At 37.7% G+C, this 27,048-nt stretch overlaps 5 protein-coding genes and 1 long non-coding RNA gene across 6 annotated transcripts in view; 1 reads left to right on the top strand and 5 right to left on the bottom strand.

Moving 5' to 3' along the window:
• Positions 1-1,277: 1,277 nt before the first annotated feature.
• Positions 1,278-2,468, top strand: LOC120293750 (disease resistance protein RPV1-like). Its single transcript, XM_039313479.1, has one exon. The coding sequence runs from the start codon at positions 1,278-1,280 to the stop codon at positions 2,466-2,468; it is 1,191 nt and encodes a 396-aa protein (XP_039169413.1).
• A 2,568-nt stretch (positions 2,469-5,036) lies between these two features.
• Positions 5,037-11,342, bottom strand: LOC104446452. Its single transcript, XR_005551473.1, has 3 exons — positions 11,238-11,342; positions 6,491-6,620; positions 5,037-6,409 (listed from the first exon to the last, which is right to left on the bottom strand). It is a non-coding gene; the product is annotated as a glutathionyl-hydroquinone reductase PcpF (long non-coding RNA).
• Positions 11,343-13,523: 2,181 nt separating this feature from the next.
• On the bottom strand, positions 13,524-17,699 carry LOC104446450 (disease resistance protein RPV1-like). Its single transcript, XM_010060301.3, has 2 exons — positions 15,043-17,699; positions 13,524-14,960 (listed from the first exon to the last, which is right to left on the bottom strand). Exons 1-2 carry the CDS (start codon positions 15,382-15,384, stop codon positions 14,328-14,330), a joined length of 975 nt encoding a protein of 324 aa, XP_010058603.2. The 5' UTR covers positions 15,385-17,699; the 3' UTR covers positions 13,524-14,327.
• On the bottom strand, positions 15,971-17,312 carry LOC120293749. Its single transcript, XM_039313478.1, has 3 exons — positions 17,085-17,312; positions 16,838-16,974; positions 15,971-16,028 (listed from the first exon to the last, which is right to left on the bottom strand). Exons 1-3 carry the CDS (start codon positions 17,310-17,312, stop codon positions 15,971-15,973), a joined length of 423 nt encoding a protein of 140 aa, XP_039169412.1.
• A 1,798-nt stretch (positions 17,700-19,497) lies between the features above and the next one.
• LOC120293748 (disease resistance protein RUN1-like) lies at positions 19,498-19,893 on the bottom strand. Its single transcript, XM_039313477.1, has one exon. The coding sequence runs from the start codon at positions 19,891-19,893 to the stop codon at positions 19,498-19,500; it is 396 nt and encodes a 131-aa protein (XP_039169411.1).
• Positions 19,894-20,913: 1,020 nt separating this feature from the next.
• The window catches only part of LOC104444563 (disease resistance protein RPV1-like), a 30,778-nt gene continuing 24,643 nt past the window's right edge, over positions 20,914-27,048 (bottom strand). The window contains exons 3-4 of the mRNA XM_039313476.1: positions 22,416-22,793; positions 20,914-22,328 (exon numbers count right to left, since the gene is read on the bottom strand). Coding sequence (XP_039169410.1) covers positions 21,045-22,328; positions 22,416-22,793 — 1,662 coding nt within the window. The 3' untranslated portion in view covers positions 20,914-21,044. The remainder of the gene's footprint in view (positions 22,329-22,415; positions 22,794-27,048) is intronic.

Here is a 27,048-nt window from a genome sequence, read left to right as displayed (position 1 = left end):
CCATAGAGCAGTGGGATGCCATATTAAAAGAGTTAGAAGAATCTCCTCATGAAGATGTTCAAAAGAAATTGATGATCAGCATTAAGGCTTTAAATGAATACCAAAGAAAGATATTTTTTGATATTGCTTGTTTTTTCATCGGGATTGATAAAAGAATTGTGATTTACATGTGGGAAAGCTGTAATTTTCTTCCTCAACAATCTCTTAACACCCTCCAGCAAAGATCTTTGATAAAGATTAGAGAAGATAACCGACTGTGGATGCATGATTTGTTAAGAGATATTGGAAGAAATCTTATACAACGAGGAAGTGGTTGGAAACCAGAGCAACAACAATGGGTGTGGACTCATGCCCAAGCATCAGAAATTCTGGTAAAAGCGCAGGTAAAATTGTATAGCTTCATTCCTTTTTAAGAAGATTGGTCATAGGATATTCAGTTTGATTTGGTTTATATCGACGTTGATTTATTTTTTGTGCACGATTAATCAATTGTTTTCAACAATAGGAGAAAAGATATAGTTGCTTTCCCCTTGAAGAAGATAAACGCGGTAAATTATACTCTAACTTTCATTTTCTATTTCTATTTTGGCAGATGGGAGGAGTTCATGGAATTGGAAGTATCCAAGCAATATGTCTCAAGCTTGATGAAATATCTCAATACTCCTTGATAAAAGAATGCCTAGCAAGTCTTTCAAATCTAAGGTTCCTTCAAGTGGATAGCAAAGACTTTGATAGAATCGCAAAGTCTATCCTTAATCAAGTGAGTGGTTTACTATGCTACCAGTGCTCAAATTTTGTTCAAGCCACATTTAGCACGCTCATCCTTCCAGAGTTGAGATGGCTTTCATGGAAATACTTTCCTCTGATTTTTAAGGTGACCAATTTCTCCATGAGGAAGCTACTAATACTTGATTTGTCAATGAGTAGCATCACCGAAAAGTGGGATGGATGGAGCCACATCAAGGTATGATTTTAGATAAAATCAGCGTAAGTTGTTTTTTTTTTTTTAATTTTTTTTTCGTGTGTAATCTTAATGTATTTTGAAGACCAATATTCTGTCTTCTTTTCAGTTGGCTAAGAATTTGAAGGTCCTAAATCTGACTGGATGCATGAAGTTGTGTAGAACCCCAAACTTGTCTTTTCTTGTGAATTTAGAGCGACTGATTCTCAAAAGTTGTGAGAATTTGGTTCAGATTCATTCATCGATTAGTCAGCTTAAGAGGCTAGTCTTCTTAAACTTGAAGGATTGTAACAGTCTTCAAGGGCTACCAGACGAGATGGGGGCACTAGAATCTTTGAGGGAACTTCTTCTTGACTCAACAACTATAGAAGAGATCCCTGAATGGAGAAGGATGAAAAAACTGGAAATTCTTAGCTTGGACAAGTGTACATTACTGACCAAGTTCAGTTTCGTTGGCTGTGCAGCTGTAGCAACGAACCTTTCATTAGTGGATAGGCACTTGACTCAAATGCCTAAGTCGATTGAAAATTTCAACTCCCTAATTCATTTGAATCTATTAAGTACAAATATGGGGGAGTTACCTGATGTAACTAGGAACATGAAGAATTTGAAAGTTCTAAAGATGAGACGCCCCTTGAGAAAGATATCTAGTGCCATTGGAATGTTGGAGAAGCTCGAAGAGCTAGAGGCATGGGGCACTTTTAAAGAAATTCCCGATAATATTGGGAATCTACGATTTCTAAAAACTTTGATATTGAGTAGCCCCAGAATTTCGATGGTGCCTCAACTTCCAGAAAGTCTAATCAATCTATGTTGTAAAACAACCTCGATGAAGACTTTGCCAAATTTCTCGAACCTATTAAATCTGAGAAATTTGAGGTTGACTTTGTGGTTTAATCACGAGGGTCCTTGTCAACTCGAAGGAGCTCCAAGTGCTTGGTGGATTGGAACACTACAAATGCTCGAGTTCTTGAAGTTGTCTTCTCCTCACATCACCAACCTATCTTCCAATCTCGTTCTCCTTTCTCAACTGAAGAGACTCAAGCTCCAACGTTGTCATTTGGAATGCCTACCTAAGCTTCCGACAAATTTGTCATACTTAGGTATCAAGTCTTGCCGAAGAATGAAAACAACGAATGATCTTTCAAATTTAAAAGTTTTATCATATTTACTCATTGTTGCTTGTGATGAGCTAACAGAGATTCGAGACATTGAAGGTTTGGAGAACCTAAGAACATTAGAGCTTGTGACACTTCCATCATTGGTGAAGTTGCCTGATCTGACTAACTTGAAAAAGCTCAAGAAAATTCATTTAAATGGTTGTTCTAAGCTGTATGAGATTCAAGGTGGTCCAGCATCGTTGGAGATACTTCACATCATCAACTGTTCAAATCTGCAAAAATTTCCTGATCCATCAAGCTTCAGGAATCTCAAAGTTTGGGATCCTGAGACCAAGGAATCAACATCAGATCTTGTTTTTCGAGAATTCGTTAATGTCAACACATGAATGTAGAAAGTTATTCTTTTGTGTTGAAATAAGAGGCGTTCGTTTTTTTTTTGGTAAAGGTAAGTAATATATTGATTTTGCAAGAAAGAAGGCGTTCGTTTTTTTGTTCCCCACTTTCTCCTCTTAATGTACAATGAGAATGAATAAATGTGTAATTTTACTAGCCACGGACTAAATGACCATGATTTGCCACGGTTTAGCTTGTAAGTACTTTTGTGGTCATAATAGTAGAGTGAAAAAGACAAGGGAGGGGTGACCAGCCGCTAGCAAACTTATCTGGGCGTTACAATAAGGATATCATACCCATCACAAAATGTTTGATTTGAATCATAATTACTCTGTACAATCTCTTAATCAAAGGTCTGAGGGTGGTGAATCTGCTATCCCAATCAGGAAGCCTCTTGATATGAGACATGCTATAACTAGGCAGTACAACAGGAAAGTACCACAAAAGAAAAAATGGAAGTACCGTAAAAGAGAGACCAAAGGGGGATTTTGTGGTTATAATCTTTCCTTATCATGTAACAGAATCTGATCATCCATGCGGCCCCACAGAGAGATAAGTTCATCTTCAGCAATGTTGACTTTAGGCCCCAAAAATGCATCTAAGCAAGAAAACTGATCTATGCAATGCATCAACGATGTCTCAAATGCATAGGATCATTTTATTATCAGCAAAAGTTGATAGAATCATTGTAACATGGAATAGTTAGAAACACAAACCCATTCTGAAACCCAATCTTTGCAGCCTATCTGGATTAGCATGGCATTTGCTCGATACATTTATAACTAGAGTAAAATGTATGAGGTAAAAGGGGTAGCCTTCTTTGGGTCCCAGAAAAATTGAACATATCATCTGCGACTCCATTCATCAATTAAGGCAGACAGGTCAAAACCATTGTCTGCTGCAACGTTTACTACCATTTATAACATTTTTTAAGTAGCTGTCTGAGAATTACCTTCAGCAAGTTGTTTTCACCTCATTCATTTACACATTATCTCTCTGTCAGACAACATATTTGACATTTCTATGGATGTCATTAGCAGAGCATGGGAAATACGTCCCACCTTGTCATCTGCTAGTCTATATGTTGACAACCTCAAGCAAGAGGGATGTTCTACCACTGTAACGAGAATAATTAAAAAGCACACAAGTTGCAAGAACTATAGTGACAATTCACAGTTGAGAAGATAGTACCTCTTCGTAAGGCGCCTGCTGCTTAGCAAGCCCACATTTATAAACACCATTGTGTATGCCGTCGTATATCCATCCCTTCTCTCTCTCTCTCTCTCTCATATTCCAATATTAGTACAAGTGGTCCAGTTTACAGCTACAGGAAAGGAGAAGGCGCTTGTCTCTGCAGTGTGAAAGACCAACACAAGCATATTTCAACAGCAAAAAGAGATCAAATCAAGCCCTCCTTATAGATGATAGAATTATCACAGAGAGCATACTTATAGCTCTCACGTACATCAAGAATCAGATACCTCAAGAGACACGGCTAAACCACCTAGACTTTGCCACAGTGACATCCGCATATGTACTTCCTTTTATTCAATACTAGTTCATTGACTGTAAAACCACATAGTCCAAAGCCTCAAGTCAACTTGACCAACAGAAAAAAAAGCAACAAATTCCCAGGTAGGGAGACTGTTCTGCTCAAAATAGAAAGGTTTTCTCTAAGCGTCTAAGATGACCAGTGACTTCCGCATATGTACTTACTTTTATTCAATACTAGTTCATTGACTGTAAGACCACGTAGTCCATAGCCTCATGTCAACTTGATCAACAGAAACAGCAAAATTCCTAGGTGAGGGAACTGTTCTGCTTGATATAGAAAGGTTTCCTCCGACTAAGTCAATTCTTACTTTAATTTCATCTCGTGTTTCAATAATATCTTCAATAGTAAGGGTTATTTTTGTCAATAGAAAATCTAAATATTTCCCTATCCAAACCAAACAATTCGTAGGTGCACCCTGAAAGCTCTGATATTTATGGTTCAATGATGAAAGTACTGTATCGTATGCGTTAGTAAAAAAGAAGAAGAAGAGTGCATTGGAAAATCAATCATACCTGATCAAATCTTATGAGTGTGACGAACAACCGGATATCCATCTCTGTTAGTATATTGCCACAAATAAAGCACTGATTGCTAAATATTTGTTCACATTTGTCCAGAGCTTTGTATAACTCCTCCACAGCCTGCAAGAATGGAATGGAATCAACTAGAACGTTTCTTCCTTTTTTTCATAAAGAAGTACCTTCACACGAGTGCACCAAGGAGGTGCAACCCATATATAGAACTTGGTTTAAGATTGCGCTCTTGAGATTTTTTGTCTTTTGGTTAGAAAACAAAATTACAAGGAAAAGATCCAAAAAGTCCAAGAAAGAAGTTGTATCAAGTTAAGAGACGGTAAAGACCCAAGGAATTCAATTTCACTGACTTCGAATCAATTTTCCATCAGAATGAATTATTCGAGGAGGTTTACCTGTCCTGGAAAGAAAGAAGAAAAATTATTTTCACAAAAACTCTAGCAGATACTCGAATGATGTTTCTTTTGTAATGATTTTTTTTTTGGGTCAAATTTTGTAATGATTAGGATGCTTGATTTTTACTTGGAATTTTGGTTTAGTTGTACTACCCAAGACCTTTTCAATGCCTGAGAGGTGTTAGAATCCCTCTCTCGCAAGAGATTGTTTAAAGTTTACCACCCTTGGCGCTCGATCAATTAAGCATTAAGAATCTGATCACCCATGCGGTCCCTCATAGAGATAAGTTCATCTTCAGCAAGGTTGACTTTAAGCCCCAAATATGCCTCTGAGCAAGAAAAGCTGATCTATACAACACATCGATGACGTCTCAGGTGCTTAGGATCACTTTGTTATCAACAAAAGTTGATAAGATCACTGTAACATGGAATAATTAGATACACAAACCCATTCCAACAATTAATCTTTGTAGCCTACCCGGATTAGCATGGCATTTTGCTCAATATATCCATAACTAGAGTATAAAGTATGGGGTAAAAGGGGTAGCCTCATTTGGGTCCCAGAAAAATTGAACAGACCATCTGCGACTCCATTCATCAATTAGGGCAGATAGGAATCATAGGATGAAGCAATTGTCTGATGCAACGTTTACCACCATTTATAACATTTTTCAAGTAGCTGTCTGAGAATTACCTTCAGCAAGTTGTTTTGCACCTCATTCATTTCACATTATCACTCTGTCACAGAACATATACAAAGTTCCTATGGATGTCATCAGAAGAGGAGGGGAAGTATGTCCATGATGTCATTTGCTAGTCTATATGTTGTCTACGTCAAAGAAGAGGGATGTTCTACCACTGTAATGAGAACAATTTAACAGCATAAGAGTTGCTATTTTTTACATATAACATTAGTGACAATTCACAGTAGTGATGATAGTACCTCTTTGTAAGGCGCCTGCTGCTCAGCAAATCCACACTTATAAACATCACTGTTTATGCAGTTGTATATCCATCCATTAACTTCGTCTATCTGGGCTCGCAAGTGAGGAGGATAAAGGTCAAGATAGGGAATCTAAGCTAAACCATTGAACTCAGAATTAAGCATGCGAATGATCTCTGAGCTCTCACTGTTCACGATTGTCTTCAGCTTCTTATCCCATAGAAGCTATCATAATGCGCAATACATCTGTTGAGAGCTTTGGCAACTTGCAATCTTAAAACACATATAGCACTAACGGAAATAGAGCAACACTTCACAGAAATGTCACATACAGGAACTGAATATTTTCCAGAGTGGATTGGACTTGCTATGTCATAAAGTCCCTCACACCTCCTGCTCCATTTATAGGGTCAGGCTCTGCTTCAGGTTCTCCAGCACTGGAAGCAGGGAAAACCCATCCGATAATTGTGTCACCATCTTTTGTTCTTCCCCACTTCGATTTGACTACCTGACATGAAACAAGTTAACTAAAAACAGATCAAATAAAATAGCATGAGATAAATAAAAACACTTTTACTATGCCCATTACCATATGGCCAGTGATCTTGTCAAGTCCTTTAATCTTCAAGTATGCAAGGCACCAGCATGCCCAGGAACAAGCAAACGACAAATAAAGATGGTATCTTCCACATTCGGCAGGGAAAGGAGAATTTGGATCCCTGGAAATAAAATTACAGAATCCAGAAGGGGTTCTAACAAAAGCACCAGATTCAGAGACCTATTCGATTGAGGAATGAACATTCTTATCAAAAGCTGAAGAAGAAATCAGAAGGAGGACATTAGTTGCTTCCATCATTTTACAATTAAGTCAAGGCATAATCATGCAATATTATCATACTCAGATTCAAACAGCAGATCAGGTGCGTACCAAAGGAAAGAAAGAAAGATCAGTTAAAAATTTTATAAGTGGAGGACTAACACAACATGATGGAAGGATCCCACTGTTTAAGTTGAACCTTATTGACTCGGAGGAAAAGAAAAACATTAAGAGGACGAAAATGCAAAACACAACATAAGTTAAACTGTCACGCCCCGATCCTCGGGCACGCACACATCCTTCTCCCTAGGTCGATTTTATAATGCGATATCCCAGGACTAGTATCGCCGACCCTTTCATTTATTAAGCACATGCGGAAGCAGTTAAAATCCCTAGACAACAAAACAATGGGATAGAAAAGCAGGGCCATATTTTTCATATTGAAATTTATAACCAAACTTTTATACAAAACACAAATCACTTCATAACTATTCACATCAAAATGGAGATCTCAAAAGAAGATAGGATCTCAATCCATCCAGGCCATACTCAAGGCCCATCTCGGTATTATCTTCTTCTTTCAAAATCCTTCCCTTCAAGTTTCACCTCCAAGATCTCCTTCCCAGACTTCTCCTCCTCAGCTCCTTATCGGGTCCTGAAATGTTTTTCGCCAAAGCGGGATGAGACTACGTCTCAGCGAGTTCTACCCCACTAAGCCCGATTAGTAAACCACTATACTATAGGCTGCCTATACACGCACGGGCGAAGACATACCTTGGCATCGGATCCCACCGCAAGTCGGTACAATTCATAATAGGCACCCAAGCAATCATATCGCTGATCGAAGCATCGATCAAATCGACCTAGTCGATTAAATGCCAACAAGACCACTCACGGTCATTTCCATTCGGTCAATCAATTCACAACATCAAATCAAAACAATAATCAATCGACCTCGTCGATTACATGTCAACAATGACCCTTCCCGGCCAATTTAATTCAATCAGTCACTCCAGGACAAACAAATCAAATCATAACGATGATTTCATCTATACTTGATAATTAATCTCAACATTCCCATTCAACATTCCCACTCAAATATAGGCTCAAGGCGCTAGAGGTAACCCAAAGCCACGAAGTCTCGTCATCGCGCGGCACTTAGTCCTTGACCACAAATAACAGTAGTATAAGGCGCTAGAGGTAACTCACACGAAGCCTCGCTATCGTGCAGTACTTAGTCCTTCACTACAAAAGCAATAGTATAAGGCGCTAGAGGTAGCTCACACGAAATCTCGCTATCGTGTAGTACTTAGTCATTCACTATAAAATGCAATAGGGTAAGGCGCTAGAGGTGACTCACACGAGATCTTCCATCGTGTAGCACTTAGCCCTCCAATATGCATAACAATGCTGCAAGGCGCTAGAGGTAATTCCCATGCGACTCAGGTCGCCATGTAATACTTAGTCCTTGACTACAATAAGCAATGGTATAAGGCGCTAGAGGTAACTCACACGAAGTCTTCTACTTGTGTAGTACTTAGTCCTTTACCTGCTCATGATCCATTGGTTTCCCTCAACACAACACACATCACATCAACTTCCAATAATCATCTTGCTTCAATTATAAGCCAACATACGATTAATCCCTCACGGCCCAATGACATTGTACCGCGCATTTAAAATCCTCAATTCAAATAATGTCGTGGCCTAAGTTTTTGTATTAAAAATACTCGATAAAATATCGTGCGTGACCACACGGCTAGCCTTAGCCAAAATATAATATTTTCCTTTCCATAACTCCCACATTTTCTGTAGTCCGCTCAAATAGATTTGGCATTATCAACCGATGCGGTTATTTTTCAATTAATAACCAACGATTTTCCAATTAAAGAATAATTCCCAACCTTCGCAAATAATTCAATTCAACACAAAATAAAGCTCCATTAAATAAACGGACTTCACCACGACGATCGCCACGAAATTTCGGTCGTCGACTAACCCAACTTTAATTTCCGAAAAATAAATAAATAATTAATTAATTTCGAAAATTAATAATTAATTGCAATAAATCCAATTTAGCTCAAATTAAAGCCCAATTGAATAAACGGGCTGCACCACGATCATCAACATAAAAATTCGGCCACTAGCCATCCAAGTTGAATTTCCGGAAAATAAATAATTAAGTAATTAATTTCGAAAAAAATAATATTTAAATACAAGAAATTCAATTTAGCTTAAAATAAAGCCCGATTAAACAAACGGACTTTGCCACGGTCATCAGCATAATATTCCGGTCACTGGCCATCACTTTGTTGAATTTTCGGAAAATAAATAAATAAATAATTAATTTCGAAAATTAATATTTAAATGCCAAAAATTCCACTTAGGCCCGACTTATCAAATTGAAGCCCGATTAGGGGTCGGAAAATTCCCGAGATGCTTCCAACAATTAGTAGACCACGTCTACTTGCTAATTGCACAATCAATTTATTTAAATCACATCACAATTAACTAATAATTGCTAATGTATTCTAATCTAACAACCTAAATACAATTAATTAAAACTAAACCAACCTTAAAGCATAATAGCCAACTAATCCAAGATTAGTGAGATTACTCACCAAATCGCGCGCAAATCGGATCAATCCGACGGCGGCGACGCGAGGAACGATTCTTCCCAAAGCACCGCTCGGGTTCGGGGCCGGGAAACGGCCCAAAAGCGAGCCCGAAGATGCTGAAACCCACTCCGTGGGTCTTGGTGGTCGGGGCTGAACGGAGCCGCTCCGGCGGCTAGGGCGGCGAGGGGAAGCCGGCGGAGGGCGAGGGGTCACGGGGTGGTCCGGCGAGGTTGGGCGGTGGCCGGAGGTGGCTAGTCGGTGGCTGGTCGGTGCGGAACGGGCAGGCGAAACAGGCTGGGCCGAGCTGGATCGCGCGGCCAGGGCGCGGGCGGGACGGCGGCGAGCGGCGGGCGCTTGGGTGCGGGTGGCGGCGGGACAAGCGGTGACGGGCGAGGGGCGAGCTGGTTACGGGTTCGCTTCGGGTTTTCGCTGCTGGACGTGCGGAGGAAGGAAGAAGAAGAAGAAGAAAGAGAGAGAGAGAGAGAGAAGGATATGCATTGACCGGTCAAAGAAAGAGAGAGGGAAAGTGAGCGGTGGGAAATTCGCACGATGGGGGAAAAGGGAGAGGAGAGAGGAGAGAGAAAGAAAAGAAAGAAAAGAAAAGAGAGGGGGAGAGGGAGGAAAAAGAAAAGGAAATGCATAATTCTTTATTTCAATTTTCCTTTTCCTTTCTCTTTCTTTTGGGCTTCAATTTTCTTCCGATAATTTCTTTATTGAAATTTCGGACCGTCAATAAATTGACGAGCGATGAGACAGGATCCTTAAAATAAGAATTATGACGCGCTTAAAATTCGATTCCCGAAATCGAGTTCAATTTCGTGGTTAAAAAACAATCAGACGTGATTTTAGCTCAATCCAACCAATTAGGTAGCTTTTAGGGATTTTACAGCTGATACATCCCTTAACGGCTTCACCCAATAGGTTAGTTAACTCATGAGTGATCAGCTCAGAGAAAAAGAGCCATAGGCACGTCGACGAAATGCCCATTTCACTTTATCGAAACGGGGTCGAATTTCAGGATGTCACATAAACGACACCAACAGATGTTAACCAACTGAAGAAAATCTAACAAGGAAAGGCCCCATGATTCATGCAGCAGAACACCTTCACTTTATAGAGAAGTAGCAGGGTTAGTAATATGGTTCTTCGTGAGATCAAATCGACCTTGGATACTTAGATGAAAGTGACCAATAGTTTCACATCGGCATCATCATAGCCCAAATGTGCCAATGAGTATTTATTTACTGAGGGCTGCCTGGAAAACATTGCCATCTACAGCCTAAGTACAACAAAAAGAAAACAAAAATTTCTCCAATCGAAGTACTGACTGAACATTGCCACACTGCAAAACAGTAATTTAAATTGGATTAGGGTGCAAGAATGACTCGAGAAAGCCATTTTAGCAAGGAGGATCCTTCCCATAGACAGAATCACACTTCCTAACACAGGATTCGCACATTATAATTATTCTCGAACCACTCGAACTTCTCTTACACATGTAACTAGAACACATCTAACATGTCAAATTGTCAAAGAATCATGTCTGGAGGGTTCCAAGTTAGAACTCTGAACCCAAGACTATCAGCCGGCCTCGCAGTGTTTTTTCAAGACACACGAGTGGTTAAAAAGTGAAAGGGGAAAGAAGCAGAAAATCTCATTAACCAAACCTTCATTTCGGAAATTCATAACCAAGAAGACCAGAAGATGATAATAATTACCAAAAAAAAAAAAAAAAAATTGATTATTGCCCACCAATCGCAAAACACCATCAGCAAGATAAATCAATCTTCTAGAATCAACAATGCATGGAAGAGGCACATGAACTTGTATATCAGTTCAAAGGCAGACAAATACTGGCAATATAAAGAAACTGAAGATAGAGAGAGAGAGAGAGATGAGACCTCATTAGGAGATGGCGAGAATGCGAAGCGTCTCCGCTTCCGACTGCGAGCAGCTGGAGGGACAAGTATGGCCTGGGAAGTGGGAAGGGCCGACAGAGACATGGTCCCGTTGTCTCCCTCTGTTTTTCTGTTTACCAGGCTTTTGACTCCAAATACTTCGGCGTATTTCCCTTTTCCTTTTTTCGCGGTTAGATTCTTGAACTATATAATATTTTTTGTTCGAATTGGTCATTTCATCGAAATTATGAACGGAAATATTATTGATAAATGCAGACGGATATCTTAAGAGGCATTTAAAAAAAAAAAATTCAGTAAAAAAAAAAAAAAAAAAAAAAAAAAAACAAGAGACAAGGCCGGGGCAGTAATGCGAGAAGGAGGTGATGCTCCACCGGGCTGTGCAATCACGCGTAAGCCCTGGCTACGACCGGTAAGAGCTACCACGACAGGCCCCCACGTCCCACTTTTATCTCTTACTCTCGCCTCCGGATTGGTTTTACTTATTTTTTTTTTCATTTTTCTAAATATTTTATTCAAACGCCACAAGAAAAATACATGTAGCCACTCATTTGTCTCGAATCCACTCTCGTAGAACTAATGTAAGAGTCCACATCAATATTGTCATTTTCTTTTTAACCGAACGATTAACTCAAATAAGAAAATATGAAATTTAAGGATCTAAATTGAGCTACAGAAATTCAAGAACCAAGTTGAACGTTGTGCGATTGTTTAGGGATCTCTACTATTTCTATCCCTTCTACCTACGATTGCCATGAAAATAGATTAGAATCCATGACTTTATTTATTATTGATTGGAATGATATAAGATAAATTCATGGTTGATAGCAGTACTTTGATTTGTCAGAAAATTACTGACAAATATAATGAAGTTACTTGAAATGAAAAATATCATCACTATGTATACCATAAAAATCAATAAGCTTTTAATTTATTATTTTCAATATCATTCCCTAGTCCGGACATTAGATCTGATGATTTTATTGGGAAAATTTTTTCCTAAACAAAAGTTTAACCTTGCTTTCAAGTCAAAATGAACCAAAATTGATTTAGTGCTCCTTGAATGATTGAAATTTTTCTATTTATCTTAAATGTTATTCAAATTTGTCTAAGACGAAAGATTAACTTCTTTCATTTTTTTCATCCAATTTGCCTTAGATGGAAGATTAAGTTTCTTCCATCATTTTTCCCCTTCTCCCCCAATAGTAATATTGAATTAGTCCGTTGCTCTTAATAGTTAGGTTTTAGCTCACATATTTAGGCTTTAAAACTAATCTCTAATTTTGAAGAAAGCTAGTGGGATCGAAGCCCTTAGTTTAGGAGTTAAGATCCACATATCATGATATTCATTAAAAAAAAAAAGGTTAATACAAAATGAACAAATGTAAAGTTGGATCCATGCGATTGCATCTCTTAATCTACAAAGAGCTGTCCCATACTAGTAGACGGTTTCTTATTTTGAAAACTTTTACTTATCATGTGAAAAAGACTATCTACTACCAGTATGGTGATAGGCCTAGTGATAAAGGATGCACTGTCGTCCATTAGATCACTAGTTCAATTCATATCAGGAACAAATCTTTAAAAGACTCCTGCTTTTTTGCTTAGCTACAATATATCTTGTGTGGATAAACATTTTGATTGAGACAACTCGTTTGCCAATCTCAAACATCTAGTCACTAATGGTGTGGAGTAATTACGACTCAAATTAAGCATTCTGCATTGAAAATCAGATTCTTATTGTGATGCCCATCAAAGGTCATTAGAAGCCGGTCGCCTTCCACCACATTTTTTGACTCATAATAGAAAAGGCTATATCTGCTAAAAAAAAAAATAGAAAGGAAAAGAAAAGGCTATCAATTATGAAAAATCCTACATAAAACTTTTTTTTTTTGGTCGGTATGTAAAACTTCAATAACCAATGAAAGTTATCTATTGTTTCAAAATTTTGTGTTCAATTCTTTTTTCTAAAAAAAGCCTAACCCAAGTATTACTTGGATGTCTTTTGTCAAACAAGCGTAAGCGAAGAATACAAAATTGTGACAAGCTCAAATTATGGCATAATGGAATTGGTGATGATGAAAAAATAAAATTTGAATAGGATTAGATTGCCAGAAAAGAAGTAGAATTATTTAGTCTGTGATCAGAAAAATAAAACACGTATTCATTTTCATTGTGTTCACTTGATGATATATATTTATATCAATAATAGATTCTCCTTCATTTTGCCAATAAGCAGGATTGATTTATTTTTCAGTAACGAAAATCACATCACAAAGCCAGAGAGACCACACTTATTAATGGCCTCAATACATATATAATCTGAAATATTCAAAAGAAAAACGTGAACATTACAAAAAGAAAAGGATTGTTTGTAAATTGCAATCAAGTTCGTTTCCTTTTACCTATAAGTGGAACTTTCAGATTCTTGAAGCTTGATGGATTGGGGGCTTTTGTAGTTTGTCACAGCTCCTGATATCCTGTGTCTCCAACGATTCTAGACACTCTCGAATCTCAATCAACTCAGTACAATACATCAAACGAATTTTTTTGAGCTTCTTCAAGCTAGTTAGATTAGGCAACTTCACCAACTGTAATGACTCGAGCTCTAACGTTCTCAGGCTCTCCAAATCTTCATGGCCTTCAATCTCTGTTAGTTTCCAACAATGATGTATTTCCAAATGTGACTACGCTTTCAAATTGGAAATATCATTTGTTGTTTTTATTCTGTGGCATTCCTATAAATGTAAGTATGACAAATTCGTCAGAAGCCTTGGTAGGCATTGCAATTTTAGGCAACTGATTTGGAGTTCCTTCAGTTTAGAAAGGAGAACAAGATTAAAAGATAAGGTGCGGACATGAGGACAATACAATTCCAAGATCTCAAGCATGGATAATCTTCCAATCCCCCAAGAACTTGGATCTACTTCAAGTTTTAAAAGACACAGGAATCTTACCCACAACTTCAAATTTCTCAAATTTAATAGGTTTGAGAATTCCAGCATTGTCTTCATTGAGTTTGCATCAATGGTTAAAGTGATCGGACTTTCCGGAAGCTTTGGCATTGCTGGAATTTCACCGAATTTTAACAACAAACATTGGCAGCTTCCCAATATTACTAGGAATTTCTTTCAATTCTGTTAGATATTCCCCACTTGCCTCTAGCTCTTTGAGCTTCTCCAACATTGCAACAGCGCTGGGTAGTTTTGTTAGGCAGCAACGCCATATCTTTAGCACTTTCAATTTCTTCATATATCCAATTGAATATGGTAACTCCTTTATACCAGTGCTCGATAGATCTAACTCAACTAATGAGTTGAAATGGTTACCCACTAATGAGAGCTTCACTGCTGATGCTGAGCAACCAACGAAACTGAATTTATTCAATGATATACATCCGACCAAGCTGAGCATTTTCAGATTCTTCATCCTTCTCCATTCAGGAATCTTTTGTATAGATGTAGAGTCAAGAAGAAGTTCCATCAATGATTCCAGTGCCCCCCAACTCGTAGGTAGCTTCTGGAGATTTTTACAGTCCCTCAAGTTTAAGAAGACCAAGTTCTTAAGGTGACCAATGGACGAATCAATTTTAGCCAAACACTTAGATCCTTGGAGAATAAGTTGCTCTAACTTCTTATGAGAAGACAAATCCGAATGTCTATGAAAATCGCATCCAGTCAGATTTAGGACCTTCAAATTCTCAGCCAACTAAAAAGAAAGCATATTGCTTTTTAGGCCAAATTAAGATAACTTGCCACAAAATGCATTTATTCTATCTGAAAAATCGTACCTTTATGTGGCTCCATCCATGCCATGTTTCTCGGATTTCACTCCTTGAGAAATCAAGGATAACTAGCTTCCTCATGGAAATATGAGACACTTTAAAAATATTAGGGAAGTTATTCCATGAAAGCCATCTCAATTCTGGAAGGAGAAATCTTGACTCAAGAAGGATAAATGGGCCAAATTCGTCTTGAAAATAATTTTGGTCTTCAAGAAAATTTGACCTCCAAATATTTTTCATATAAAGCTTACCTAGAGGAAACATATACCTTGATGAGGGTTGAGGGCCTAACTTAAAGTCCATTCGAAGGAAACTTATATTCAAAAGACTTTCTAAGACTTCTTTCATTAAGGAGTATCTATCTAGATAGTTCAGTCAACTCAAGACATATAGCTTCAAAGCTTCCAATTGCGTGAACACCACCTCCACTATGCAAAAATAAAATCATAAAATGGAAGTTAGAAAAAACCATGATTCGCAGTGTTGATGTCCTTCAAGGGAAAACAATTAAATCTTCTCCTAACATTCAAAACGATTGATAAACCACATCAGTAAGTGCTATAGAATAATTAATCAACGCTATAGGAACGAAAACCAAACTTCTTTTCAAAGAAGGAATGAAGTTGTATGATTTACCTGCATTTTCTATAAACTTTGAATGCTTGCGCATGAGTCCACACCCATTGTTGCTTCTCCGGTTTCTCATCACTTCCCTGTTGTATAAAATTTCTTCAAATATCTCTTAACAAATCATGCACCCATAGTTGATTATCTTCTCTAATATTTATCAAAGATCTTTGCTAAAGGATTCCGAGGGATAGATGAGGATTGCATTTACAGCTTTCCAAATGTGAATCACAATTCTTTTATTATACCCAATGAAAAAACAAAACATCAAGAAATATCCTTCTTTGGTTAACCTCTTTTCAACATCCTATAGAGGAGATTCTTCTAGCTCCTTTAATATGGCATCCCACTTCTCTACTCTTTCTCTAGATAAAAGAGAACATTACCTCAAAAGCTAAAGGAAGACCGCGACAAATATTTATTGCTCTTTCATAGTGAGAGATGTATTACTCTAAGGGATAATCTCTTCTAAAGGCATGTTTGCTAAAGAGTTTAAGAGAATGATCAAAATCCATGCTAGTAAGTTCATATGCCTCATCAACAAGTGTAGTCTTGCAAGTCTGATCATCAGTTGTGGGCACTTTAAGAATTCCCCTGTCTCTAGTGGTTATGATGTTCTTGCTTCCCTTCTCAAACCGCTCACGCTTCTAGACAAGTGCATCAAGTTGACTTGCTTTGTCGGCATCATCAAGCAGAAGAAGCACTTTTTTATTGGGTAACCTTTGCAATTACCTTTTTCCCTTCTGTGATATTTTTGATATCAGAACATTGTCCTTTAAGGATGGTCGATACGAGCTGCTTCTGCAACCATGTAATCTCTGTTTCTCGGATGTTTGAAAGGAAACAACAATAAGAAAAATCTATAGAAAGTTGACTGTACACTGTTTTGGCAAGAGTTGCTTTTCCCATGCTACCAACACCATGGATTCCAACTATTTTTGTTTCAAGGTTGTGTGCACCTATCATTCTCATAATTTCGTCCACATGATTGTCTACTTCGACAAAGCAATCACATTCTTCCAAGTATGCAGTTTTCAACTCAATCAAAACCTTCTTTCACAAATTCACCTTTGCCTATGATAGTATTGGAGGAAAAAAGTACCAAGACATTAGGTTTAGCTGAGCAAAATAATGCATCTGAGTCAAACAGTCCATATGTGATATAATTAAATACTTGTTTAGCATTCTGTGGAGACCCCATCCCTTTAGTTCTCCAACCTCTTTAAGAGCAGCCTTCCAGTTGTTGATAGTCTCATCATCGAACCGCTTCTTGTTTAAATGAGAAACAACGGCGTTGCCGTAGTGCTCATTCTGATATTTAACCTCAAACAGTGTGACATTATAGAAAATGGGCATGATCTTTTACCCCCCTATGTTCTTGCTCTCCACCATCTTGACCAAGTCCCTGAGGCACCATGGACTATCAGCATATCCTTTAGAAAAGATTGGTATTGAGATCTTTGAGTGTTAAATTGCTTGGAGAAGGGGCCGCTGATCTCTTCCCTAGTGCAGAGCTCTTCATAGTCCCTATATGCCTGAATTCCAACATCAATCATGTTGACGTAAAGGTAATCAGCAATGTCCGTACGAGTATTTGGTCCTCTAAAGCTCAAAAACACTTCATAATCATATTCTGATGACTCCTTCATTTCCTGATTATCAGAAGAGGCATTATACATATTTATTTGTTCTTGGGACACGCTCGCCTTGTAAGGCTTCATTTATTAGAAAAGACATGAAAAAGTAGAAACTGCTGTCAAATCAAAGTTCAACCACAAAGATTCGTGCAAATTCTTTGTGCAACAACAATTTGAGATGCCACCTGAAAATAATGACCAAGTGCAGGTTGATGAGGCTAGCTTCTACTAGAAGCAAATGTGAAGATAAGTTTGAAGTCATTGTAACAACATATCGCGAGGCTAATATCTATCCAAAACTTGATGCTAAAATAAAATAAATAAAGCACCTATCAAGGAAATAGTATTTTGGGTCTTTTGCTCAAGTCAAGAAATTTTTCCGTGTCCAGCTAAGCACAGCTCCAATAATGCAGCATCTTCATGTTGAACTAACAATCATGCTGGTAATTAATACAAAAACAACGCTTATTGATAGAAAATACTAGAGCATGAATAATTTACTTAATGCAATCACTGCCTAATGGTTAAACAGAATCTGCTGTTGCTGCCAAAATGCGGAAAGTAAACATAACAAATGTCGAACACGGAGAGAGTTAACTATCTCCTTCTCAAATTGTGCATAGAATAGTTACCAAATACTCTGACCATACAGGAAAAATAAGTTGAATCAGCTTCCAAATAAAAAGTAACAATAAACATCAAAGAAACGAAAACTAAAGAGCAACTTGAATGACCCGACTTATTTTGAGAAAATTAAACATGTAGAGGAGGAGGTGGAGTTCTCACTTCCACTCATCCACTTCAAAACAGAACACTGACTATAGAATGCACTTAGAGCTTACGGGGGGTTTCTGGTAGGGAATGGAGAGAGGGAGCTGAGCACGATCGTCGTCCTCCTACATAAAGCTTACGAAGTGCCTTGAATTGTAGTTGAAGCAGGGCTCACCTTGACATAGAAAAATGTCCTGATTTGAGCAAAAGACCCATAATACTATTCCCTCGAATAGGTGGTTTTTTTTTATATGATTCAAGTGACTCACTGTTGGAAACTAGCCTGTTCAAAGACACATTCTCCTTGGTGGCCAATTTTTAGGCCTTGTAGCAGCAAAAGTTAGATTCGTGTAAAATCTGCGGATAGGAAACTGAAAAGAATGCTCAATTATAAGTTGCGGTTCATGAATCACTTTTTCTGTGTTTTGCCTTGACAGATCCATCATAACCAAAATGTAGAGATCTGCTTTGTGCAAATATAACGAAACCCAATACACAAATGCACCTGCTCAGAGTTCCATCACTTTCGATTCAGCCACTAATTCGATTTTCGTTTTTTTACTTTCCAGTGATCAGAAAATGAAGGAGAATCGAAAGAAAAAGAACAAAAAATTTATTAAAAAAAACACACACACACACACACAGCAGGAAGAAGATTGAGAGAGAAAGGGCGACGGACCTCGAGGTTGGAGCGAGAGCTACAGAAAAAAGAAAGATGAGTTCGAGACCAAATGCGAGAGGGACAGAGTCAAGGATGGAGGCGGACAAAGTAGGAGGAGAGTTTGTAAGGTTTTGCTGGCTTCTCGTAGGTTTAGGATGGATATTTTAGCAATTTTATTATTTTTTAATAGTGATAATACCTTTAAAAATCCTACATCTATGTTCACGTCAAATCCCAAACTGCTAATGAAAGGTCGATTTTCATTAAAGATACTGATTTTGCATTTGTAAGTACACTGGAATAATAAATTGACTCTTTAGAAACGAAAACCAAAACAAATATATTGGTGACCAATCTCCTTTTAAAGGGATGAAGCAGTATGATTTACCTGCGTTTTCTCCGGAACATCCAATGCTTGCTCATAAGTCCACACCCATTGTTGCTTCTCCGGTTTCATGTCACTCTCTCTTCATATAAAATTTCTTCCAATATTTCTTAACCAATCATGCATCCATAATTGGTTATCATCTCTAATCTTTATCAAAGGTCTTTGCTGGAGAATTGAAAGAGATTGATGAGGACAAAAGTCACAGCTTTCTCACATGTGGATCACAATTCTTTTATCACACCCAATGAAGAAACAAGCCACATCCAAAAATATATTTTTTTGGCTTTCATTTAATGCCTCAATGCTGATTATCAACTTCTTTTCAACATCCTCCTGAGGAAATTTTTCTAGCTCCTTTAATATGGCATCCCACTCCTCTATGCTTTTCCAGATAAAAGAGAACCAATGACCCCTAGAGCTAAAGGAATGCCGCCACAAATCTTTACTGCTCTTTTAGAGTGAGAGATGTATTGTTGTATGGGATAATCTCTTCCGAAGGCATGCTTGCTAAAAAGTTCCAAAGAATGATTAAAATTCATGCCATTAAGTTCGTAAGCCCCACCAACAAGTGTAGGCACTTTGAGAATTCCCCGGTCTTGAGTGGTAATAATAATCTTGCTTCCCTTACCAAACCACTCACGCTTCTGCATGAGCGCATCAAGTTGACTTGCATCATTAACATCATCAAGTAGAAGAAGCACTCTTTTAGAGCATAACCTTCTCTTGATCACCTCTTTCCCTTCCATGACATTGTTGATATCAAGCGATTTCATCTTAAGGATTTTTTATATGAGCTGTTTCTGCAAGTCTGTAATGTTTTGTGTTCACATGTCATAAAGGATGCAACAATTATCAACAAAATCTTCAGAAAGTTGATTGTACACAAATATGGCAAGAGTTGTCTTTCCCACGCCACCAATACCGTGAATTCCAACAATCTTTGTTTCATTGTTTTGTGGACCTATCATCCTTATGATTTCATCCACATCATTGTCTACTTTGACAAAGCAATCAGATACTTCCACGTAGGCAGTTCTCCATCAACAAATATACTTGAAACCCGGCCGATGACCCACCGACGTTACCCCTCTTCCCGAGCTGAACCCACGGTAGGATCTTGTTTGTTGTTCTTTTGGGTGCATCAAGCCCCCAAGGATTCTGGCTTGGAGGCGCGTGAGGCGACTGGACGTAGTCCGATCCTTCAATTAGCTCTAACACAATGTTAATGCGTGAGTCCATGTCGACATTTCCATTTTCTTTTTTACGGAAGGAACAACTTGAGTAAAAAGTACAGAATTTAATTAGTCGATTGACCAAAAGTAAATTGAAGAACCAGGTTATCCGCTAGGCAATAGCTTTAAATAATGAAAAGAATAATGATAAATGCTTAGTTTTAAATAATCACTTACCACCAAAAAAAAAAGAGAGGCTGCAATAGCCTATTTAAATAAGCTATTATATCAAGCTTTAGTGATCAAATCTTTTTTTTTTTTCGTAAAAGAAAATCGTAACCCGATAATCATTTAATTCTTTGACTTTAGCAAGCGTACTTGAAGAATAGGAAATAGGGACACAATCAAATGTCGGCAAGTCGAATCGGTGAAAGACAAAATAAATCAAATTTGAATAAGATTGGATTGCCAGATAAGAAAAACCAAACAGAAGTTATCTTATTCGTCAAAAGATTACTAGTCCTTATGAGCAAAGAAGGAAGCCGAGTTCCGGCCCAATACCTTCTTATAGTCTTCCGAAAAGACGATATTTTATCCATATCGATTTATATTAGCAGAAGATTCTCGTTCATTTTGCTACGAAGCATGACTGATTTATTTTTGAGTAACCAAAATCACATCATAAAGTCGGAGAGACGGCACTTATCAAGGGCCTTAATACATACGTGATGCAAAATAGTGAAAAGAAAACGTCAACGATCCAAAGGCCTACAGCGTGTGCAAAGTGTAATCGGATCATACTCCTTTTGTTGAAGTTGAATATGTAGATGTTTGGAGCCCGATGAAGCAAGCAGCATATTCAAATTGAGGTTATCAACGAACTCCACTGAGTCTAGACTACACCAAAACTTAAAAAGCTTAGGACAATCCTCTAGATGAATCTTCTCGAGCTCCTTCAAGTTAGTCAGATGAGGCAACTTTGCCAATGATGGAAGTCCCTTGAGCTCTAATTCTTTCAAATTCTGCAAACCTTCAAGGTCTCGAATCTTCGTTAGCCTGGGACAATCCCAAACTAACAACTTCTGTAATGATTTCAAATACGAGAGATCATTTGTAGTTTTCCACTTGTTATTCTCCCTTATCCATAAAAATGACAGATTTGTTGGAAGCCTAGGTAGGCATTGCAAATTCTTGCAGTGGAGAATGAGTTCCTTTAGCTGAGAAAGAAAACTGATATTGGGCGATAGGGTGGTTATACTTGGAGAACACACATTCAATATTCTCAAGTTTAATAGGTTCGAGAGTGGCAACATCTTTATTGAAGTCGAAATAAAACATAGAACTATTAAACTTTTTGGAAGTTGTGGTGCCACTGAAATTCCACAGATATTCACCCGCAAACTTTTCAAAACTCGTAGCTTCCCAATATTATCAAGAATCTCTCCTCTCAGTTTTGTAAATGCCCCTACCTGTAACTCTTTGAGCTTCTCCAACATTCCAATGGCATTGGGTAGTTTTCTTATGGAGCTATCGTGCATCTTTAATACTCTTAAATTCTTCATGTTTCCAATTGAATCGGGCAACTCCTGAATTGTTGAACTCCTTAGATCCAACTCAGTTAGTGAATTGAAGTTTTCAATCAACTTAGGTAGTCGAGTGAAAAGGCTATCCACTCCCACTATTGCACAACCAACAAAATTGAACTTTTTTAGTGATTTACATTCAACCAAGCTGAGAATTTTCAGTTTCTTCGCCTTTCTCCATTCAGGGATCTCTTCTATAGATGTAGAGTCCAAAAGAAGTTGCTCTAAAGATTCTAGCTCCTCCATCTCATTAGGTAGCATGTGGAGATGATAACAATCCTTCAAGTTTAAGATGACTAACCTCTTAAGGTGACTAATGGATGGATGGATTCGAACCAAACTCCTACATCCTTTGAGAATCAGTTGTACTAAATTCACATTAGAAGACAAGTCTGGAGTTTCACGCAATTCTTGGCATCCAGTTAGATTTAGGACCTTCAAATTCCTAGCATGCTGAAAAGAAGACAAACTATTTCCCTTCAGGTAAAATTAAGATAACATACAACAAAACACACATTGATTTTATCCGAAAAATGATACCTTTATGAGACTCCATCCATTCCATTCTTCTGTGATGTTACTCCTTAATAAATCAAGGATTACTAGCTTCCTCGAGGAGAAAGTGGTCAGCTCATAATCCATAGGAAGAGAATTCCATGAAAGCCATCTCAATTCTGAAAGGATACATCGGTTTGAATTCTGGTAGTATTGGAAAGGATCAGCTTGAGTAAGGATGGACATCGAGTCTCTATTGAAGTCTTTACTATCCACTTGAGATATGGACTTTTTGTCTACTCGAAGGAACCTTAGATTTGAAAGGCTAGCTAAGAATTCTTTGATGAAGGGATATCGAGATTGTTCATCGAACTCAAGACATATTGCTTTAATGCTTTCATTTCTATGAAAACCACCTCCATTCTGCCAAAATAAAAATAGAAAACATAAGTTAGAAAAAAAACCATGATGTACAACGTTGATATCCTTCAAGGGAAAACAATTAAATCTTCTCCTAACATCAAAAACGATTGATAAACCACATTTGTAAGTACACTGGAATAATAAATCGATTCTTTAGAAACGAAAACCAAAACAAATATATTGGTGACCAATCTTCTTTTAAAGGAATGAAGCTGTACGATTTACCTGTATTTTCTCTAAAACATCCAATGCTTGCTCATGAGTCCACACCCATTGCTGGTTCTCTGGTTTCATACCACTTCCTTCTTCTATAAAAGTTCTTCCAATATCTCTTAACCAATCATGCATCCACAGTAGGTTATCATCTCTAATCTTTATCAAAGATCTTTGCTTGAGGATTCCAAGAGATTGATGAGGAAGAAACTTACAACTTTCCCACAAGTGAATCATAATTCTTTTATCATACCCAATGAAAAAACAAGCAACATCGAAATATTTTTCTTTGGTTTTCATTTAAGGCCTCAATGCTGATCATTAACTTCTTTCTAACATTCTCTTGAGGAGATTCTTCTAGCTCCTTTAATGTGGCATCCCACTCCTCTTCGCTTTTTCCAGATAAAAGAGAACCTATTACCTCAAGAGCTAAAGGAAGACCGTAACACATATTTACTGCCCTTTCAGAGTGACAAATGTATTGCTCTAGGGGATAATCTCTTCTAAATGCATGTTTGCTAAAAAGTTTGAGAGAATGATCAAAATCCATGCCAGTAAGTTCGTAAGTCTCATCAACATTGAGAATTCCTCGATCTCTAGTTGTAATGATAATCTTGCTTCCCTTGCCAAACCACTCATGCTTCTGCACGAGCGCATCAAGTTGACTTGCATCATCAGCATCATCAAGTAGAAGAAGCACTTTTTTAGAGCGTAACCTTTCTTTTATCTCCTTTTTCCCTTCCATGACATTGTTGATATCAAGCCATTTCTTTTTAAGGATGTCTGATAAGAGCTGATTCTACAAGCGTGTAATCTTTGTTTTTCGAATGTCACAAAGGAAGCAATAATCAACAAAATCATTAGAAAGTTGATTGTACACTATTTTGGCAAGAGTTGTCTTTCCCACACCACCCATACCATGGATTCCAACAATCTTTGTTTCATGGCTATGTGCACCTATCATGCTCATGATTTTATCCACATGATTGTCTACTTCGACAAAGCAATCGGATACTTCCAAATAAGCAGTTTTCAACTCAGTCAAAACATCATTGACAACTTCTTTCACAAATTCACCTTTGCCTCTGATAGTATTGCAGGAAACAACATCAAGACATGAGGTTTAGTTGAGCAAAATAATGCATCTGGAACAAACAGTTCGTATGTGATATAATTAGATACCTGTTTAGCATGCTATGGAGATCCCATCCCTTTAGTTCTCCAACCTTTTTAAGAGCAGCCTTCTAGTTGTTGATAGTCTCATCATCGAACCGCTTCTTGTTTAAATGAGAAACAATGGCGTTGCCGTAGTGCTCATTCTGGTATTTGACCTCAGATGGTGCGACATTGTAGAAAATGGGCATGATCTTTTGTCCCCTTGTGTTCTTGCTCTCCACCATCTCGACCAACTCTCTAAGGCACCATGGACTATCAGCATATCCTGTAGAAAAGATTGGTATTGAGATCTTTGACTGCCGAATTGCTTGGAAAAGCTGGTCGCCTATCTCTTCCCCGGTATGGAGCTCTTCATAATCCCTATATGCCCGAATTCCAGCATCAACCATGCTGACGTAAAGGTAATCAGCAATGTCCGTACGAGTATCTGGTCCTCTAAAGCTCAAAAACACTTCGTAATCACATCCTGATGACTCCTCCATTTCCTGATTATCAAAAGAGGCATTCCACATATTTATTTGTTCTCTGTACACGCACGCCTTATAAGGCTCCATTTGTTACATAAGACATAAAATAGTAAGAACTGCTGTCAAAGCGGAGTTCAACCACAAAGGGTCGTGCAAATTCTCAATGCAAAAAAGAAGGCTAGCTTCTACTAGAAGCAAATGTGGAAATTAGTTTGAAGTCAGTGTAAAAAGATATCGTGAGGCTAATATCTATCAAAAGCTTGATGCTAAAATAAAATAACTGAAGCACCTATCAAGGAAATAGAATTTTGGGTCTTTTGCTCAAGTCAAGAAATTTTTCCATGTTCAGCTTAGCCCAACTCCAATAATGCAGCATCTCCATGTTGAACTAACAATGATGCTGGTAATTGGTACATAAAACTTATTGACAGAAATTATTTGGAACATGAGTAGTTTACTTTTTATGCAATCGCTTGGAGACAGTTACCTAACAATTAATTCTATTAACTGATCCAATCATAACATAATATCGAGATAATTCCTCTTGTCAGTGGAAGTAGAAGAAAACACTATAATTAGTTTCAAATAGTTTTTAACTTTCGCTTCTCTCTCATTTCATGAATTTGTATTAAAGATAACTAATTACATTGCTCAACGCCCGTACAATGCATACTAGCAATATTCTTAAATTAAAAACATTATGTTAACTGTCTTAATTTACCAACATGTTCATGGGTTGAAATTATTCTCAGTTTTTAATGTAGGGTTGGTAAAAAGCCAATCAGAGGCCTAAGTTAATTTCGTTGCCAACCCCGCCAATGATGTTACTCATAAAATTGGACGGCTATTATTTTTAAACCAGACATGCTTTTTATGTGTTAGTTCAACGTGGAGAATGCTGCTTCAGATTCTATTAGCAGGTACAAGGAACAATCGTTTGTCCTTTCCCCTTCACGAAGTACCTTGAGTTGAAGTTGAAGGAGGGCTTGGCTGGACATTGAAAAATGTCTTTACCTGAGCAAAAGACCCATAATACTATTCCCTCGAATACGTCTTAATTTTTTTTTTTTTTTTTATTCTATCCAATTCAAGTGACCCACTGATGGAAATTAGCCTGTTCACAAACACATTCTCTTTCATGGCCAATCTTTAGACCCTGTAGTAGAGAAAGATCAATCTAAAATCTATAAGAAGGGAACTGAAAAGGATGCTCAATTATAAGTTATGGTTCACAAACCGCTTTTCCTATATTTTTGCTTTGGCAGATCTATGTGGAAATTTCATGAGAGATAATGAGGGTCAGTCATATCTATGTAGAGTTCTCAATTCCTGGTTAATGTTTAGGTCAATTGTCTTTCGCATAGAGATGCTTATCTGTCATGCAAAAATACTCTTTCGCGGCTGTCCTAGTCTTTCGAGCTTGTTGTTCCAGCATTCCCTACTCGTGCGGCCTTAGAAGTTACAATCATGGGTCAGCTTTTACTCACATTGGCACAAGAAGTCTAGAGAAGGAAAATATCATTCAAAGAAGGATTCCACCCCTTCAATCTATCTTGAGTTGGCAGCTTATTCAGAATACAAAATTGTGTTTAGGTATGTTCGAAGTGAACCGGATCAGCTTATGCCTGGGCACTTCAGCAGATGAATATCAAACTTTAACCTACATATCAATAAAAAAATTTCCCAGTAGGAGAAGGCATCCAAACCATATTATGATACTGCTAAACATTTTGCTGCATTCCACATAATGCGGACTGAATACGAAGTAGGTTCTCATACCTAGCAGTAGGCCACTTATGTCACGTACTTTATGTCACGTACTTTTGCAGTACGAAGACTATCTGGATAAAATATGTCGCGTACTTTTGCAGTACGAAGACTATCTGGATAAAATATATTACGAATATATTACATAATTCACTATTTGACCAAAAAAAAAAAAAAAGACAAGAATATATAGCATGTTCTTCTCATTAGATGTGGCAGATAAGAGCTATAACATCATTTTAACTTCAGTGAAATATTTTCAAAACAGAACATGTTCGCCTGGAGCAGAGGATTTAAAAGTGTTTAACAAAGTATGACAATGGTCTGACCATGACCATTCATGCCCTATTTCTTGCAAGAAATGAGGTGAAAATCACTCAATTCACTAGCGATTTATTCAACTTTGGATAAGAAAAGGAACAGATCAACGTAAGCACAAAATTTTGTATCCAACTGAGAGAGCAGGAATGTAACAAGTCTGATATAAATAATATTCATATTACTTATCTAGCAAGGAAGAGAAAACCAATCTGGAATAAAAAGGAAGGGTCATTCTGAAATCATCAAGAATACAAGTAAAAATGTGCATCATGATTATCCAGTGCAAATCAAGGGATAAAGGACAAGAAAAA

Source organism: Eucalyptus grandis, chromosome 5 (assembly GCF_016545825.1).
Source record: "Eucalyptus grandis isolate ANBG69807.140 chromosome 5, ASM1654582v1, whole genome shotgun sequence".
NCBI classification, from domain to species: domain Eukaryota; kingdom Viridiplantae; phylum Streptophyta; class Magnoliopsida; order Myrtales; family Myrtaceae; genus Eucalyptus; species Eucalyptus grandis.
The sequence above is the reverse complement of the archived record's forward strand: the minus strand, read 5'-3'. Positions and strand labels throughout refer to the sequence as shown.